General features: G+C 41.2%; 1 protein-coding gene across 1 annotated transcript; it reads right to left on the reverse strand.

Annotated features, from left to right (window-relative positions):
• Positions 1-7,292: 7,292 nt before the first annotated feature.
• On the reverse strand, positions 7,293-17,663 carry LOC149963002 (uncharacterized). Its single transcript, XM_090170424.1, has 7 exons — positions 17,621-17,663; positions 17,504-17,561; positions 16,314-16,647; positions 11,029-11,243; positions 8,675-8,931; positions 7,512-7,803; positions 7,293-7,364 (listed from the first exon to the last, which is right to left on the reverse strand). The coding sequence occupies exons 1-6, from the start codon at positions 17,650-17,652 to the stop codon at positions 7,515-7,517; spliced, it is 1,185 nt and encodes a 394-aa protein (XP_090026550.1). The 5' UTR covers positions 17,653-17,663; the 3' UTR covers positions 7,293-7,364; positions 7,512-7,514.
• Between the last annotated feature and the right edge of the window lie 621 nt (positions 17,664-18,284).

Below are 18,284 nucleotides of genomic sequence, written 5' to 3' on the forward strand. Positions count from 1 at the left end.
ATTAATCTTCGCTTTGGTCGTTATTCCGTCTACCGCAGTGATCGGCAGGGTCGTCAGGGAGGTGGGGTGGTTTTGTTGGTTCAGTCCTCTATCCCCCAATCTCGCATCTTGTTGCCGACCTTCACTACTCTTGAAGTGGTGGCGGTTTCCTGTCTCCTCAATAACACCTGGACGATGGTGGCTAGTATCTATGACCCCCACGGCTCGGCCCCCAGAGCTGACTTTGACCTTTTACAACATTTCCGGGTACCTCCTGTATTCTGTTGGGTGATCTCAATGCCCATCATCCCTTATGGGGCAGTCCTACCGCGGATGCCCAGGGCGTATTGTTAACTGAGTGGTACGAACATTCCGATAGTCTTGTCTTGCTCAATGATGGCTCCCCCACCCGCACGGGTAATGTGGTACAGAATGACTCCGCAATCGACTTGACTTTCGTCAGCAACACTTTAGCCCCGCTCTGCTCCTGGACCCCACTCGCCGACTATGGTAGTGATCATGTTCCTATCTGTATAAGGTGCTCAATGACTGTTCCACGTCTGGTTGACTCCCCCCCGTAGTGGGACTATGCTAAAGCCGACTGGCCACTGTACAGGACCCTGGTTGTCAGGGCGTTTGCCGAGTGGACTCCTGCCAGGTCCCTCGAGGATACGGTGGAGCTATTTACCAGCTTAGTTGTCTCCGCTGCTACGATGGCTATTCCCATTAGAGGTGCCGCTCTCTCTGGTTCCGGTCCCGTTCCCCCTCCTTGGTGGTCCACACAGAGCTCTACTGCCCTTAAAGCCGCCGCTGCGGCTCGTCGTCGCGCCTCTCGTACTCGCCGGTCTGATGACTTTCTTTCTGCTCGTCGAATGACAGCCAGAGCGAAATTATTGGTCCGGCGTGCCCGTACTGCTTCCTGGCGTCGTTTCAGTTCCTCCTTGTCAGGTTCAGTCCCAATTAATTCATTGTGGAAAAAGGTGCGATGGCTTGAAGCCGTCCCCTCTCTTACTCCTATTCCTCCGCTGAAGACCCCTGATGGTCCAGTCTCTACAGCGGCGGATGCCGCTCATGTTTTAGCGTCTCATTTTTCGCTTTAGTGTCCCCGACCCAGTCACTGCCCCGTCGGCTCTCACGACCCCTTTCTCAGTTGATGAGCTTCGTATTGGTGTGTCTAAACCGAAAAACACGGCACCGGGAGCTGACAGGATCTCGGTCCTGCTGGTAAAAAACCTCCCCCTTAACGTCCTCACAATTCTCCTTGGTATTTATAACGACTGTTGGTTGAATGGCTACATGCCATCCTCCTGGAAGTCCGGCATCGTCCTTGCTTTCTTGAAGCCCGGGAAAAGTCCCGAGGACCCGTCATCCTACCGACCCATTACTCTCCTGTCGGTCTTGGGGAAGATTTTCGAGCGCCTCATTCAGCGCCGTCTTGATTGGTGGTTGGAATCGGCTGGAAAGCGTTTGCCATTTCAGAGTGGTTTCCGGCGGGCCCGTCGAAGTATTGATAATGCGGTCCTGTTGAGCGGTGTTGCTCGCCATGCGCTCTTGTCCAAGAATTCCTGTGTTGCCGTTTTCTTAGACATCAAGGATGCTTTTGGAAACGCCAATCATGACTTCATCCTCCGCAAGCTGACGGCTTTGGGCCTTGATTCCGGTGTTATCAGCTTCTTTCGATCCTACTTATCTGGGCGCACTGCTCGAGTGCGTATTCGCACTTCTCTCTCCGATTCTTTCCCGCTGCTCCGTGGAGTTCCGCAGGGCGCGGTCCTTAGCCCTCTGCTCTTTAGCCTACTCCTAGATGATTTGCCCTCGGTGTTGCCTCCTGGCATCCAGGTTGCTATGTTCGCTGATGATATTGTGCTCTTTCTCACGGGTCAGTCGCTAGGGATCCTGAATGACCATATGCAAGACGCGCTTAATGCCACCTCTAACTATCTCCGACGTCGGGGATGTGTTTCACTCGCAAAAGAAATCCGGCTGAGTACTTCACCCTCAATGTGGATGGCCATGACTTGCCCCTCGCTCGTACGGCTCGTTACCTTGGGGTAGTGTTTGACAGCCGTCTCACTTGGCGGCCCCATATTGTTTTGCTGCGCACGCGCTGTCTGCGTTTGCTGAGTCTACTCCGTACTATGGCGGGTTCCCGCTGGGGTATTTCGAGTAAGTACCTCCGCCTTCTCTATTTTGGGCTTATCCGCTCCCGAATAGACTATTCGGCCGTGGTATATCGCACAGCATCTGCTACAACACTCGCCCTGCTGAACACCTTACAGAACGCTTGCCTTCGTCTCATTACTGGCGCTCCTCGCTCTACGGCTGTTGGGGCATTGGAGGTGGTTTCTTTCGTGCCACCCCTATCCCTCCATCGTGATTTCCTGACCCTGAGGTATGGCGTTCACTGCCAGTCTTGTCCTTTAACTCATTGTCTTACCGACTGGATGGCGCTTACCAATACCACGTCCACCTCGTTTCGTGGTACGTTGGCTCATCTTGCCTTGATCCATAGTGTTCCTGGAGTCTTCCAATCGCTCCTGCGCCAGCCTTTGGCGCCGATGTATGCCCCTTGGAATAGGGCCCCCTTTGTCTTTGACTTTGATTGGTGCCGACATGCTAAATCCACCTGCTTGCCTCCTGCACTCGCGGCGGATTTCTTGAATCGCCTTCACCTGTTTCCGGATACGATGTGTGTAGTTTACACGGATGGGTCTCGCCTTCCACAGGCTGCCTACTCCGGTCTCGCATTCCATGTCTCTAATCATGACGTCACATGCTCCTTTCGTAAATCCGCGCTGCTCTCAATATGCCGGATCGAGCTTATGGCTATTGAGCAGGCCCTTTTTTGGCTTCTCGATCACAACATCCTGGAAGCAGTAATCTGCTCCGACTCCCGTTCGGCCTTGGCGTTACTCAGCCGCCCTGATCACTCCGATCCCCTGCTGTTCCCTCTGTTGGGCCGCCTTCGTGGTTTCCCCCAGGCTCTCTTAACTTTCCTCTGGGCTCCGGCGCATGTCGGAATTATCGGGAATGAGTTGGCAGATCGTGCTGCTCGTGCTGCGGTGGAGTCACCGACTGTGCCATTTGTTTACTCCCCCGCCGATGGCTTTCAGTGTCGGAGAATCCTTGCCACGGGCCTTCTCTCGTCCTGGCAGACCCACTGGGATTCGCTCTCGGTGGGTTGTTTCTTATATTCGGTCTGTCCCTCCCCTGGTTACCCGACCTTATGGAACTTGCGTCTTCGTCGCCCCTTGGAGCGTCCCTTGTTTCTGGCGCTCGTGGATCGTTTCCCAACTCCGGCGGTCTTGTTTCGCTTCAATAGGTCACCTACCCCTCTCTGCAGGACGTGTGCCGTCCTGGGAGATCTCACCCATTTTGTGTTTACCTGCCCCCGCTTTGCCGCTATTAGGGGGGCGCTGATGCGTCGGCTTACCCCTAATAGTTGCTCCCTGCATCATGTCTTGGCCTTTCATACTCTCCCTCCCCGACAGTGCCCCCCGCTCTTGCGCGTGCTCGTTATCCTTTTGTTCAAACTTCTCAATCTCCTCACCATTTCTCCTCCATAAGCATTTGTGCCGCCCTCCCCGCTCATCTCTATTAGGCTACGGAGCATCTATGGGTCCCCTGTGACCTGATGCTTTTATCGACTATCGCAAAAAAAAAGTTAGCTCGTCTAATATTTTAGTTCCCAACTTTTAACAACTCTGACTTATAAAGTTTGGCTATTGGTTCCCATGTAAGGGTTTGTCCATTTTTGAACATCAGACGGACTGTAGAACCATCCACACTTGATGCGAGACAATTCCTGGTAGTTTTCAAGAGGTGTGGAGGGTCAAATACAAAGAAAATTGGTCGCACTTCATCCACACTGTAAGGATTGATGCAGGAGTAACGCTTACTGTCTGAAGTATTCATTGCAAAAAATCTCCTATTAGTGGCAGCTCCATCACCAATAATTGATAGAATTTTGAACCCGAGCAATTCCAACTTTTCAACTGCTTCCCATATTACTGAATTAAGATCGTCCGCAGTTAAACTGTTAGTAGCGAAATGGGCGAATGGGTACTTGACTCTGGAAGTGGCACCTCTTAGCATTAACATGAGAACATGTGTGGCAAGTTTTTTATCTGATAAATTTTCGGACCGTAGCCCATTAATTTGGTTACGAGCATCATTTAGGTCAGTGTATCCTATGAGATCTCCAGACTTCTTCTTATACAATAAATCATCCTTGACTTTAATTTCGTCCAACAGAATGCTGAAGTATTGTTGGTGTTGCGGTAGATTTTCTGGTTTCAAATCTTCCTTCAGTTGATTTAAGACAACATAGTTAAAACCCACAATTCTCTTGTCTTTGGGCGTGTGTCGGAATAGGGTGCTGTACGATGGTAATTGAAGTATATTTGAGTCAGCTAAACTACGGTACGCGCTTGGAGACTGGTGGTATTGATAGATACACCATTTTATCACAAGGGGGTGCCACTTCCTGCCACGTTTATCTGTTTGCTTAATAACTTTTAACTGGGTTCGTAGGAAAATTGCCAAAAATGAGTTATCGTCCTTTTTTGGTAAATTATTCTCCAGGATTTCTGCAATGGAGGAGTCATCGTTTTCTTCAATTCTTTCTCCTTCTATATCTATACATTTATTTTCCCGTTTTTGTAAACGTTTAATCTTTCGTCTAGACAAAATTTCCTTTGATTTAGAAGCCTTGATCAGTTAAATTAGTTCTTTCTTCGATAAAGATTTGTACTTTTTGTTTTTGGTTTTCTCATACAATGACTTAGTTGTCAAAGCATAACTTCTCAGCTTTAGGCAAAACACAGGTTTTTTTATTCGTAACGCTCAGGCACATTTCATGGTGAATGGCCCCTGATTCCAAACATAACTTTCCCCGTGACCTCTCTTTTAGCAAATTTACTAGTTCTTCTTCAGGAATTCCACGACATACATTAATTTGGTTGAAAGTAGATATTACATTACATAGTTCACCTACACTACAAACCTTCTCTGGAACACTGATTAAATTATGAGTATCCAAATGTTTCCCTAAAACTGTAACATTGAATTTAAAGTCGTAATTTATAGTTGCAGCTATTTCTATCCTGCCTGTTTTTGCATTGACTCTGTGTAGTTGTAACCTAGTTGGATTCAATGCTGAAAACCAATTTGAGTCGCCTTGGATTTTAAACCAGTCTTCGCTACTTAAGAAATTCCTAAAACTTGCAATGTTTGAAAAAGATGAATCATTTGAACTGTGATTAGGTTGGTGAACTTGGTTTTCCTTCTCAACATTGTCAACAGCTGTTTCTGTTGAAGATTCTCTCTTAATATCTTCGTGGTCTGAAGTCGAAGAAAAAATTAGTTCTTCGTGGCTAGAAGTTGTACAAACATTTGGTTCTTCTTGGCCAAAATACGCAGGATTCCCACTTAAATCTTCCATCTAAGTAAATCATTATTAGTTACTAATTAGTTAATACAATTCTCATGTTATATACTTGGTTTTGCTTCTCAATATTGTCAACAGCCATTTATGTTGAAGATTCTCTCTCAATATCAATAGGTAATGTCGTACCCAAAATTGAAGTTATATTCTACAGAGAAAATAGTTAATTTAACAATGTTTCAGTAAAAACAATTATATATGTTACTAATTTAACTTACTTCGTGGTCTGAAGTTGAAGAAATATTTGGTTGTTCTTGGCCAAAATACAAAGGACTCACACTTAAATCTTCCATCTAAGACTATCATTATTAGTTACTGATAAATATATGTTAATACAATTCTCATGTTAAATACTTACAATCCAATGAACGGGATCTGGGTTTTGTATTGTATAGGTCCATTTTGACCAACAAAATGTTTTGAACACACGTAAGTGTTCCGGGTAATGTTTTCTAGTTTAAAGTCGATTCTCACTTCCTTTAACCAATTTAACCATTTGTGACAAATGTCAGGGTTCCTTTTAGGTTTAGGAAAACCACAAAGCTTATTCCTAACATATGAGGTTTATTTTCATACCTAGAATCGCTGTTGCACTTGGGATATGCACAATGTTTCACTCTTCCCATTTTTAAAAATAGCTTTTATTCTACTAAACTGATTCACGAATATGCCACACTGCTTTATATGTATACTTATTATCTAACAAATAACTTAATTACTGTCGAAACGACGTCAAAGTAATAACTCTCCTCTAAAAACTGGTGACCAATTTCAAACTATTTCCGTTATTTTCAAAATTTCGCGCCTGCGTAGAAAATCTTGTCGCAACAAATTTTCATCCCACCCGCGCGTGACCCCCCGGCTCTTTTCAAAGTTAGAGAGACACTCTGAATCAAGGTTCGTAAATATGCGTCCCGACTCTGAATGCCTAGAGGGAAGGTAGAGTGCTATATCCAGTAACATATTATTAATCCAAGTTTAGGCTCAGGCTAGCGGCAGAGATATACCGCGTCCAAGGCCTAATGTTTCAACCAGCATAATTGAAAATACTCAATTGGCAAATAATTTTTTGCAAATCATTGTTAAATCGAAAATATCAACGTCAAACTCTCGGAAACTAACTCAGTTCCTTTCGCCATAATAAATAAATTAATATACGCCTAAAATCCTCGGTTCCTTGATTTTGAGCTTAAAAAATCGAAAAATTCGGGAATGAGAGCGAAATTGCACCACGTGGCTACAACAAGGAGAATAAGGTTTCCGCGCGGTATAAAATCTTCCCTGGAAAACCAACTTACGACTTGTAGAAGAAAACAGTTACAAATCAAGCGCCCCCCTACATGACCACTTGCATTGCCCTTTAAAGGGTTCCATCACAGGGATGAGGGGTGGAAATGAGGGAAGTGAATTTGCACTACTAGCCAAAAAAAGAAGTTTGTAAAGCGGCCGCTATACCCAAGCACTTAAAGACTACCAGCGCCAAATTCCTACGGCGAATTTTTGGAAAAACACATCCCTGTGATGGACCCCTTTCACCATAGATACTCTAAATTCCCACCTTGAAATTTGATAATTGTTATCTGCTATAGGAGTGTGAAAGGCCAATTTCACATTTCGATTTGACTCTATAAACGTCCATCGTCGAAAGGCCCTAGACGGTAAAATAAATTCCAAGGGAAAGTTTTTTGAAGTTGGGGGATAGAAGAAAAAGGGGTCTCCGGACATTTCAGAATAGCATGGCTGCAGTGTCAGAGCTTCGCTACTTCAATTTTCACTGAGATAACTTCCGCCGTTTTTCACGTCTAGGATGATTCATCCAATTAATAATTTACGATTTAATTTAACAAATTGTTTTTGTTAAATTTACAGTTAAAGGACCATTTTGTCAAGCTTTTATTTCCGAAATATAACGGCCAGTTTACTTAGATGGGGCCACGTGCTCCACGAGAAAACACGATTTAGTTATTTGTTTCTGAGCGATAGGAAAAAATTGCGCATGCTCAAATACCAACCAATCCGGTGTTCCCTCTCTAGCTAGTGTCCAGTTTTAAAGTGGCAGTGATGGTTAAAAATTCCCCTTTTTTACCGTCTATTCGATATCAATGGGAGCTTGCTCTTCTTGTCCATTTCCGGTGGTGTTTTCCGTAGCAGTTTTAATTGAGGTAACTGCCCGGTTGAAGACCAACTCCAGGACAATGACCGCGATGGCCAGCGCAATCCCGCCAGACCACGCTTTGAAAACTGGCGCCACGAAATGCAGAGACGTTCTCTTGGGAGGGAGTACTCGAGAGTCATACAAGTGCAGCTCTCTTCGGTAACGGAACTCGTCCTTAATTTCGGTTAGCCGTCTTTGTCTCGTATCCACGTACCGAGACACTCTGAAACAACAATACCCTTGATCAGTCACCATGGACCGGTTGAGGATCGTCTGCTATGGTTGGCATGTAAAAAATCATAGGACTTTATTTGCTGAGGGAAACTTTACAGAAAACTAAAAACATTTTGCCTGTTGTTTAAAGTAGTGTAACTTGTTGATAAAATTGAGTTGTTAAAAACGTTTAGTTTCATTTCTACCCATACTTTGCATAAAAATATTTCTTCCAAGATCAATCAAAAGAAAAATTATTTATCGTAATATATTATTATCTATGACTCAAATACATAGTAAGGTAAAGGTCTCTCGGAAATTAAGTACTCCAAACAAAGCATTTGATAGGTATTTATACCACACGAGCTGATTGACGTTCTTTTGATTTTTAATATCAGCAAGAGAGCCTTACTACTGACTCTAGCGTCGAAGCGATACCATGGTTTAATATATAATTTATTTATTTATCGTAGTTACTAGACTAAGGGCTAACTAAACTGCTTATTAGATTAAGTACTAATATCGATACACTGACAGTCGCACCTTTGACGCAAGACGCAGCACCACTGAGGGGGGGGGTATGACCATTTGATTACGGTTAACAGCTCTCTGTGCACCACAGATACCCCGGTAAAGCCACCAGTTGTTCACCCCTCAACCCGTTAAGCAGTGGCGTAGATAAGGGCGGGGGGCTACCATTTCCAGACCCCCTTTGGCTGTACTGAAATCCCACCCCTTCTCGACCCCTCTCAGGTATTTTACATAGTTTGAACCCCTCCCTTGAAGGATTTCTGGCTACGCCACTGCCGTTAAAGGCAATCAAGTACAGTCTCTCTGGCGTATAATAACCTCAGTTCAACCCTGTGAGATGATGCTTTTACCGGTAATTGACGGCCTCCTTAACCGACGACGGAAGCTGGATGGACAGAGCGACGTAGTTGGACGTCAGCATGTACACCTCTTTCCCTTTGTAAATATTCTTGCACGGTTTGTGTCCACGTCTGTGTCGATTAAACATCAGTAGATCGCGAAAGAAGCGAGTGATGGTGAAGAGGACCGAATGATTCCAATGGCTACCATGTTTCACAGACAAAATCATTTTTGAGAAGTCGGTCATATCCTGGCTCGTATATTTTCTCTATGGAAAAGGGGATTCGTATTACCAGAAGTTTTCCTGCTCGTTTTTAAATTAGGCCTTTAATATTCGGAGAGTCGGGGGTGTTCCATACTCGGCATTCAATATCCTACTGGGGAGGATAGTTGTGGTGGAAGAGGAAGTCACTCTAGTCCTCAGCTGTGCGAGGGTGGGAATTAGGGCAGCCCATGGTGTCGCCTTTTGTTGGGCCATGACGAGGGCGTTTGTTTGCCATATGTGAGCCTGTCTTTATGGCTGTCTCACTGGCCGAACGTTTGTTTCGCAAAGTGCATTTTTGTCCGGCATGAGTCTATGTCTTGTGTGCCGCCGTAGTGCCTAGCGGAACGGCGGGGTACAAATACATAACCTTATAGTCGGTTTCACACTCAACCGTGCCGCTAGGTTGGAACATTAATTGGCCAATAACCTTGCGCTATTCAGCCCATTGAGTTGGGAATATTAATCTAGAGATCCAATCAAATCTGCTCCTCGCGAAACAAGTTTTTGAAAATTACGAATGTGCCGTCTCCTCTGAAATGACGAGTAAACGTTATCATATGACCCGTAGCGCCATCCATTATTTTTGAAAAAACAATATTTTTGCCGGAAAACGCGTTTTATTTGAATGAACCATTGAGAGATAGACGGCGCCACGGGTAGAATGATAAAGTTTTCTCGTCATTTGGGAGCAGACGGCAGTATCCTTATTTTTTTAAAACTTGTTTCGCGAAATACTGAAATCCGACGTTCTATTTGGACCTCTAGATTAATATTCCCAACTCAATGATTCAGCCTATTGGTTACTCCGCCGCTTAATATTAGCTAGAAATATCTCTGACGTTTACAAATTAGAGTCGGGCCGACGTCGGCAAAAGGTACTAAACACTAAAGTCGGCCGACCTTTGGATTGAGGGTCGAAATGTCCTAGGGGTAAAAGGGTCGGCCGACTACAAAACGTCGACTCTTTACCACCTTTGAATAGACTTAAGAACCGACTCCGAAACGACGTCGGGCCGACTTTATATTAATGCTTATTTCCGACCCAAAACTGATCTTTTTATTAGATTTTCGAATACAAATAAGTTTGAAGTAAAAATAAAAGTGAATAAAAAATCATCTCAGAATATCATCAAATAATCAGAAAATAATTAAAATATCCCCTTTTCCTAAATAAATATGGTCTGTTTCATAAAGTTAATGTCGAATCCAATAATTAAATGTAAGGTATATTTTAAGTTGAATAATGGTCGGCATACCGACCAAAAGGATTTACGGTTTTAGTTTCGAAAAACGTTCGGACGTTTTTAGGTCGGCATTTGGTCGTCGACTATAAAGCGACTTTTCGACCGTACCCCGACCCTAAAACGACTTCATGTGCTACAGGGGACCATTTCTGTACACCCGTTTCAAGTATTTCCACTGTAATCAGTTACTTAACCACTTTGGTACGGTCAAAGCTACAAATTATACGGGCAGTGACTAGCCCATCGTGTTTACATTACAAAAAATAGTGCTGGAGAGATAATCATTAAAGCAAGTGGCGGCTCCACGTGTCGTAGATCTTTATTCAATAGATGTCGCTAGTGTCGAAATAAAAAAGGCGGTACTTATAGGTACTACTCGCGTTGATTAGATCGTTTGTAAATTGGTCAATAACATAAATAAAAGCAATTATTAACAATAATTTTACATGGGATATATAATTTAGGTTAAAGTCCACTAAATAGAGTATAAGTTGTCTAACTATAATACTCTGCAATGGCTCTCTGAAGACGTTATCATTTAGCTTTTTAAATTTTAGCTTCCTTTTCCATAAATAGATGGCACCACACTCTCCAGTAAAGTCGTGTTTTTTGAAGAATCGGCTAGTTTCATGGCCATCTCTAATAACAGGGGCCCCTCCATAATACATGTGGCAATGACAGAGCTGCCACTTGCTTTAAGTTGCATGACTTTCTAAAACTTTAACATCGCTAATCAAGGACATAATTAATACCAATAAGCATTACATGCTCCTCTTACGGCGATCGTTACACTTTGAATCGTCATTTCGTGGATTCTTCAGTGGTTACTAGAAATTTTAAGTGAAGAATAACTTACCGAAGTATCACTCAAGTTATGTGAAGTGTAGATATGTTCAATGTCTTTTCTTGCCATTAGTTGCGGGATGGTATCGATGTATTGAATTTTGACCGTGACCAGCTCCCCCTTCATGTTGCACAAGTACATCCGGTTCAGGAGGAAGCCGGCACCCAATAACCAACCGCTGATGAGTAGCCTCCAGGATGCTTGCCGGCAGCTCGTTTCTTGGATGGCTGTTGAGTTCAAAGATGGTAAGTCTAGATCAACCCACCAAACGCTCGCGCCAAACTTTATTAAATTAGCCTACGTGAATATATTATTTTTCCAAATTTAAAAATATTATGAATAAAATACATACAAAATCAATAAGATACCGTTATTGGTTTGCTTAAAAAATGATTTATAAAATAGTAAGGTTTTGCACCAACAGATCGATTTTATATATTTAACGGGCAAAGACGACTTTAAAGGGGTAAAATTCATCCGAGGTAACGTGGTTATGGCTTTATTTGTTAGTAGATGGCGCTCTGATAGGAACATGACGTCATAATTTTGTTTTTATTCAAAGTCGCCGTTACATCCATAATTTAAACCAAACTAATACTAAAACATTTTTTAGTCATCTGTTGGAAAATACAAAAGTCTCTTCCCTAATTTGATAGTTTAAAATCGTATTATAGTTCCATCTATGGCGGAGAGTGTTAACTACTGTTAAAATTAATTGTTAATTTAAATTACAAAAATTATATAGTTTTAATAAGAGTTTAAAGTACTATAATTAAGTAATTAATTAACAACTTTTTAAAAAAGTTTATTTTTCATAAACTTTATAGTGTCGCCATCTACCTCAAACATTATTAAATAGGAATGTACCTCGGGTGGATTTCGCCCCTTTTGCAGTAGCCCCGCCAGGGATTTTATGCACGTAGGCCCAGCCTGAATTAGAGGCCCCATCTATAACGTTTATTTAAAAAATTCCCGAGTTTCAAGGATTTTTTTTATTTAAATGTTTTAAATTTTGACATGATTTCTATTTTCCCATTGAATTTTTTAAAGGCATTTTAATCAAGGAATGACACTCTTCGATTAGGTTTTTTTTTCCAAATTCGTCGACTACTAACTTTGGGTTTTCTTTTAAACAATTCGACAAATCACGATTTATCGACAGTGTAGCCAGATTTGAAAGCCTAAATTCTCCCATAGTGGTCCGTAGACGTGTTTCAATTCTTTTGAGTGAACTGAAACTTCTTTCTGAGATTGTATTTGCCACAGGAATGCAAGAAACAATTTTGTAGTATTTCACTAGGTCGGGGAACCCATCTGCCATTTTAATTAAATAGTGGAAGCAGTCGATTACGCTGGTAAATTTCTTGGGGATAATTAAATTTCTGGCTATTTTAATTTGGCTTTTTAACGAATTCAGGTCGAATTGCAACCGATTATAAGTGTTACAATGGGTTACGATATCGTTTTCGTTACGAAAGTTTTCCGAGTTAGGGTCAGACGCCATTATACCTTTGAATAAGCCAGAGTTTTCCAATAGTCGAATATTCATTTCTGAAATAAATTTATCAACTAATTCGAAATAGGTGGACCTCAACTGGTCAATCAGGGTTTTTGCTTCCGTTTCCCTGCTACCCGTTGTACTAGTTACCACACTATGTTTTAATCTCTTGTTAAGGATTATTTTACGTTTCCGTAAAGCTATCGGTTCGCTGTTACGATCAGGTATTGCAATAAAAGCAGATTCTGCGATTTTAGTAGCTTCTACCCAAATTAAATCAAAACGTTCCGAGTTCCTACATTCTTAACGGTAGCTTGGCAAATGGCAACGGCAAAGTATTCCGACAGGGAATTCGTTACGCCTAATACTTCGTCTAGTGCGACAATTAATATTAAGTTGTTAAAGTTATGTAATTGGGATATATACCCACGACACTCAGCAGCTTCCTCTGGTTTTCCGTTTTCAATTAGATTCTCTAACGTTAAAACTACGGAATCGAGTCTATTTCTAAAATAACTAACACCTTTTTTTTTACTCTACCACCGAGTGTCGCAGCTTTGTGGCATTTTAAGTATCTCATAGCCCAGATCTTTTTGGGAGTTTTCAAAATATTCGCTTCTAATAACCGAATTGCTTTGAAAATTGTATATGGCCTGAACCAAAAAAGTAGTTCCCTAACTGGCAATATTTTGGAGCAACAGTCAACTAAAACTAAATTTAAGCGGTGCGCGTAGCAATGCACGTACGGACAATGTCCGCCTACTGCCTCTTCTACTTTCACCCTCACTCCTTTTACGTGTCCGCTCATTACACTTGCCCCGTCATATGTCTGTCCAACGCAATTCTCCAGTTTTAAACCACCCTCTGTCAAAAGATTTATAATTGCCAAGCTGATATTCTCAGAATTGAAATTATGTAAATCAGTGAAACCTAGAAATCTTTCTACGACACCTATTTCTATTCTAGTATATCGAATACAAACGCTTAGCTGCTCCACCCCTGCATTGTCTCGGGTTTCATCGGCAATTACAGAGTAAAACCCACCGGATTCGATGACCTCTTCGACAATCATTTTCCTTACTAAATTTGCACAAATGTCAATTATTTCATTTTGTACAGTGCGCTGTGAATATATTTTGCATTATTGGGCATACTCTCGCATTTGGCTTTCAAATCAGGACATTTTCTTTTCAGAAGTTCTAAAATTTCAATAAAATTTCCTCTGTTTCCAATTTTATCGGCAGATGTATTCCCCTGAAGTGCTAAATCTTGTTGAGATCATAAAATTATGACTTCCACGTGTGCAGACAATACCTCTCTATTTCTAATTACGTCAAGTCTATGGTGGCCATTAACCTGACACGCTATTGATCCACGAGATTTTAATTCAGTGTAGTCTAAATACATTCTATAGGCTAGTTGGTGGGAAGATTTATTCGAAGTGAAATGTTCTTCGAATTTTTTCGCCATATTTTTCCAATCCGAAAATCCGTTCACAAATCCAGTATTTCTACTGCCTAGAAAATGACGGCAACAAAAGCAGTAAACTGCATTTTTTGCAACTGAATACTCAAGCATTCGATATTTGTCGTACCAAGAAGGAATGAAACCACGATTTTTACCACCCATTAAAGTTTTAGGAAAAGGATTGAGTTTAGGCTGAACTGGAAGGCAATCTTTATCTAAACTAATATCCAATTCGTGTAAGCGCACTTCTGTTAAATTAGTTAAATCTTGCACATCGGCAGATATAGTAGGGTTTCTAATAATTTCGGCTTCATTACTTAGTACAATGTCTAAAGCAGAACTGACGTTTGGAAGAACCTCAGAAATATTACCACCTTCGAATTCTAAACCCTCTTTATTTCCAAAGCTTTCCCCGGGACTATCATTATGACTCTTGCCTGACGATTTCAAAAAACGTTCCCCAGATAAAAACTTTCGGGTGCTCATATTTTAAAACTTAATTTAAAACCTATTCTAAACGAAGCTTGTAATAGCTTAGTAGTCTCGAAAAGACTGTTTGGATAAAGCAGAGCTATAGTATATGTAAATATAATAGCTAATTAGGTTTCAAAAAGGCAGTGGGAAAATTAAGCTACAAATAGCTTATTAGCCTTGAAAAAGGCTGTTTGTAAAATTAAGCTACAAATAGCTTATTAGCCTTGAAAAAGGCTGTTTGGAAAATTAAGCTACAATAGCTTATTAGCCTTGAAAAAGGCTGTTTGGAAAATTAAGCTACAATAGCTTATTAGCCTTGAAAAAGGCTGTTTGGAAAATTAAGCTACAATAGCTTATTAGCCTTGAAAAATGATATTTGGAAAATTAAGCTACAATAGCTTATTAGCCTTGAAAAAGGCTGTTTGGAAAATTAAGCTACAATAGCTTATTAGCCTTGAAAAAGGATGTTTGGAAAATTAAGCTACAAATAGCTTATTAGCCTTGAAAAAGGCTGTTTGGAAAATTAAGCTACAAATAGCTTATTAGCCTTGAAAAAGGCTGTTGAAAAATCAACTATTAAATCTAGTTAAATTCTGGCCAAAAGAGACTCGAGATTGAGAACTATCTTGCTCAGGAGACGAAAACGAAATGACGATTGACGAAACGCGAGGCCCTAATCACTGACGGACCCCGTTCGATGGTCACTGAAATCACGTGACTTCGCAAAAGAGGGGAAAAGGGGAAACCCAAATTCCTCAATATTTGAAAGAATAACACCTTCCTATCAAAGCAATAGGCTTGGGCTTTACCTCTGCTGGGACGAGAAAGAGAGAAATCCAGTTTGGGCAATCCCCCCCTCCGGTCCTCTTCACTGACGTCGTCAAATTCCAAGAAACTAAATGTCTTTGTTGTGTGTATTGTAGCTTCTCACTGACACCGAGGCAAAAAGACAGGTGTCCCTGCACTTTGCGGCCTAGCATGACGTATTTCCCCCTCCCGGCGTCACCATCTCTTATCAGTCAATTCAAAAGAAAAAGTTTTTTCAAGAGGATAATCTATAATCACGGACAGCGTTGCCAACCATACTCTAATTATAGTACATTTCGATAAAATTAACTTTCGATTTTCTTCGTTTCCAATCTGTCATATTACTCTCAGTAGGCTAAAAATGGAAATATCAAATCTTATTTTACAAACGGCGGCATTAAATTATGTTTCGGACGAAAAAAATCTCAGCTCTTTTGTAACTTCGTCATTTCAAAAATTGTGTTTTTTCTTATAGATAGTTATTGTTTATAATCTGGCTAACCAGTAATAGGGACTTGGCAGTGCTACGTCCCAGTTTTTTTTTCAATAGATTTTATCGTGGGGAGAGAAATATGACCACAATGGCGGCCATGGCCAAAGCTACGGAGTGCCAAGTCTCTATAGTATTTTACTTGACTTGATTGGTTTTGATCAGAAACGTATCCAAATGTGTATGAATGTATCATGAATTGATTCAATTGTGATCAATATCCATTTAATATTCATCTTGGTTTGATTGGTCCAATTTTTCATCAAATAGATTTGATAAAAAAAAATCAACAACTTTTGTAAATAAAATAAAACATCCCACTGAGAATAAATAGTTTAAGAAATTGTTACTAGTATTTATGAAAGTGATAGTTTAATATCAAAACCCCATTTCAGACTCCGTCAAATCTGCACATATTGCAATAAACGTTTTCTCCTAATTTGCATGTAGTCAATCAACAGCGCTCCTAGCGGACAAAACGTGAAATTCGTGGATCCACCTTCGAATGTCCTACTTAATACTAACATTAAGGTCTAACGGTCAAAAATCAGATTTATTTACGATTAAGGACGAGATGCGAGAAGTAAAAGAAACAGCTGTCCCAGATCCTCTTCACCATGGTCAAGTGTCCTCCAAGCTGGTGAGGCATACTTTTTCTTCCCGCGAATGCAAAGGCCGTGAGGAGTGAAATGGTCAAGTAGGTCAACAGGAGTGTCGTCCAAACGACGATCCCCAGGGCTTCTGCGGGCATCAGTACCTGGTTGTGCTCACCCTGTCCGTCCAAACAGCTGTAGATGTGAGAGCCGTATGAACCGAATAGTTGAGTGAAATGCGCTTTGCCAATGAAAAATTCCAACGAATGAGATGTCGATTGAAATAACCGAACGTCAATTTCCTATGCAAAATAAATTTTATCAGCCCAAGTTTGCTTTTCTTTCAGTCAAATCCGAATAACGGGGTCATAATCCATATTGAGCTAGTAGCAACAAATACAAGGAGAACGCAGCTAGTCTTTAAGCACGCTAACGCAGTGTTGCGTACAAATTTTATTGGACGAGCCTTTACGCTGAACGTTTTACGTACAGGGGGGAATACAATATCCCAATTTTCCCCTTTCGACAGCAGCAGGCGCTAAAGCGCCTAACCAGTAAAACTGTGCGCAAGAAAATGCACGACTTTTGACGGGTTGCTGCGTTTGTTGCTCCCGCGAACTTAAGATAATTAGCTAATAATAATCAGCTAAGCTAATACCCAAGACCCCAAGAGAGACTGAAATATTGTTCCTAATGGACAGGGCGACTGAAATATTGTTCCTATTGGACAGAGTGAGTGAAATATGGTTCCTAATGGACAGAGTGAATGAAGTATGGTTCCTAATGAACCGAGTGACTGATTTATTGTTCCTAATGGACAGAGTGACTGAAATATGGTTCCTAGTGGACAGAGTGACTGAAATATGGTTCCTAATGGACAGGGTGGCTGAAATATGGTTCCTAATGGACAGAGTGACTGATTTATGGTTCCTAATGGACAGAGTGACTGAGTTATGGTTACTAATGTGGTTTAATTGGTAAAAACCCAGCTTGGGCATTAAGTTTAGCATTTCAAGCATTTGGAAACCTAGCTTATACCGCCTCGGTTTTTGAAAATATATTATAAACTAATTCTACAAAACGTTAAACGATCTATTAGCATCTACTTTAGCGTATTGTATCATCAATAATGAGTTTGAAATTGGTAAATTAACTCACGTCCTTCATAAAGGCGAAGTACTCTTGAATTTGATTTTTAATTTCAATCCTTTTCAATCTGTAAAAATAAATAGCATTAACTTCTTTCTCAAAAATGTACGCAACATTATGAAGAACCTTTTAAATACAAATAATTCAAGAAAGAACATTCTTAATCGGAAACTCATCTGCTAACATGAGCTTCGACTTGTTTGGCGAGTTTATAAACGTAACAATTGTTCCAAATTATCATTGGTTAAAAATCCTTTAAAATCGTAGCGTAATTTTAAGCAATCATGAACTGGATGACGTAATCGGCAGCCAATTTATTGATTCATTCCATGTAAGAGCACCATGGGTCAAACGGTTTTTTTAAGTTTTATATTCCAAACAACATTTTTTAATTAAATAAATCACTATTTCGTCAGGAGAAAAAACAAAAATACGACCATAGAGTAACACACTCACGTAGAGTAACCCACTCACATAGAGTAACCCACTAGCTTACAGTAACCCACAAAGTTAGAGTAACCCACTCACATAGAGTAACCCACTCACATAGAGTAACCCACTGACATAGAGTAACCCACTCACATAGAGTAACCCACTCACGTAGAGTAATCCACTCACATAGAGTAACCCACTCACATAGAGTAACCCACTCACGTAGAGTAACCCACTCACATAGAGTAACCCACTCACATAGAGTAACCCACTCACATAGAGTAACCCACTGACATAGAGTAACCCACTCACATAGAGTAACCCACTGACATAGAGTAACCCACTCACATCGAGTAAC

Source organism: Leiobunum rupestre, chromosome 1, assembly GCF_980474605.1.
Source record: "Leiobunum rupestre chromosome 1, qqLeiRupe1.1.hap1, whole genome shotgun sequence".
Classification (NCBI taxonomy): Eukaryota; Metazoa; Arthropoda; class Arachnida; order Opiliones; family Sclerosomatidae; genus Leiobunum; species Leiobunum rupestre.